General features: G+C 43.4%; 1 protein-coding gene across 1 annotated transcript in view; it reads right to left on the bottom strand.

Moving 5' to 3' along the window:
• The window catches only part of LOC147818040 (voltage-gated delayed rectifier potassium channel KCNH1-like), a 6,199-nt gene extending 5,288 nt beyond the window's left edge, over positions 1-911 (bottom strand). The window contains exon 1 of the mRNA XM_087178928.1: positions 771-911. Coding sequence (XP_087035054.1) covers positions 771-843 — 73 coding nt within the window. The 5' untranslated portion in view covers positions 844-911. The remainder of the gene's footprint in view (positions 1-770) is intronic.
• Between the last annotated feature and the right edge of the window lie 26 nt (positions 912-937).

Below are 937 nucleotides of genomic sequence, written 5' to 3'. Positions count from 1 at the left end.
GAAGAAAACCTCAGGAAAGGATGTATTTTTCCATCACAGGTGAACTGATTATATTCCCTATAATACATCATGACGTTATTTTCTTTGATAATCTATTGATTGGTCCGCGTATAAAACTTCCCATCATTAACATAATCAGATTGATTTTTTCTGACCAACACTCAAAAATCCAAAAATATTGAATTCATTGTCACAAATAATCAGAAAATATTCACGAGTGGTTGCTACCAGAGAATTTTTAGCATTTTTGCTTTAAAATTGTATTTGATGATTTTAACCAATTATTAAAATGACACCCATTAATTTTCTGTCAGTTATTTAATTGGCTTATCAAACTAAGTATTTCAGCTGTAGAGTACTGATTGGTTTCTGGACTTGTATCGTAGAGGTCAATCACGGTCCAACAACTAATGTTTTCCCGGGGCCACCTAGGAGATTAATGCGGCCATGTTTGAGGTTCTGGGGCCAAAATACTTTTAATACGTTTAATTTATTTCTGGTGTCCTGAGTTTTTTCTTCCTCTGTAGCTACATGTAGAAACCAGTAGGACCCAGTAAGTGTTGTGCTGGTAAGTGGTTAACACCAGTAAACTGACCCGTGTTAAGTACTACTGAACTGGACACGATCCGGTTTCTCTGAACCTGATGGTCAAACAACCGAACCGAACCGAACCGAGCCGAACCGAACCACGACACGTTCCACACAAACAAACACACCAACACTGACTCAAATCCAGGTGCTCAAACAAACCGGACAGAACCGGATCCTACCGTTGGACCGGCGGACGATGTTCTCCAGGAACGTGTTCTGAGGGGCCACGAGACCCCGCCGTCCTCCCGCCATCCTTCCTGCCGTCCTCTCCTGCAGCGCGAGGCAGAGCCGCTTCCCGCCGCTCACATATCTGATGCTGCTCGAGCCTCGCGCGGTGTAGAGTAGG

Source organism: Seriola lalandi, unplaced genomic scaffold (assembly GCF_002814215.2).
Source record: "Seriola lalandi dorsalis isolate HSWRI2012SDOR001 ecotype SW California unplaced genomic scaffold, Sedor1 jcf7180002054752, whole genome shotgun sequence".
In the NCBI taxonomy this organism is placed as follows: Eukaryota; Metazoa; Chordata; class Actinopteri; order Carangiformes; family Carangidae; genus Seriola; species Seriola lalandi.
This window is presented reverse-complemented; position numbering and strand designations above follow the sequence as displayed.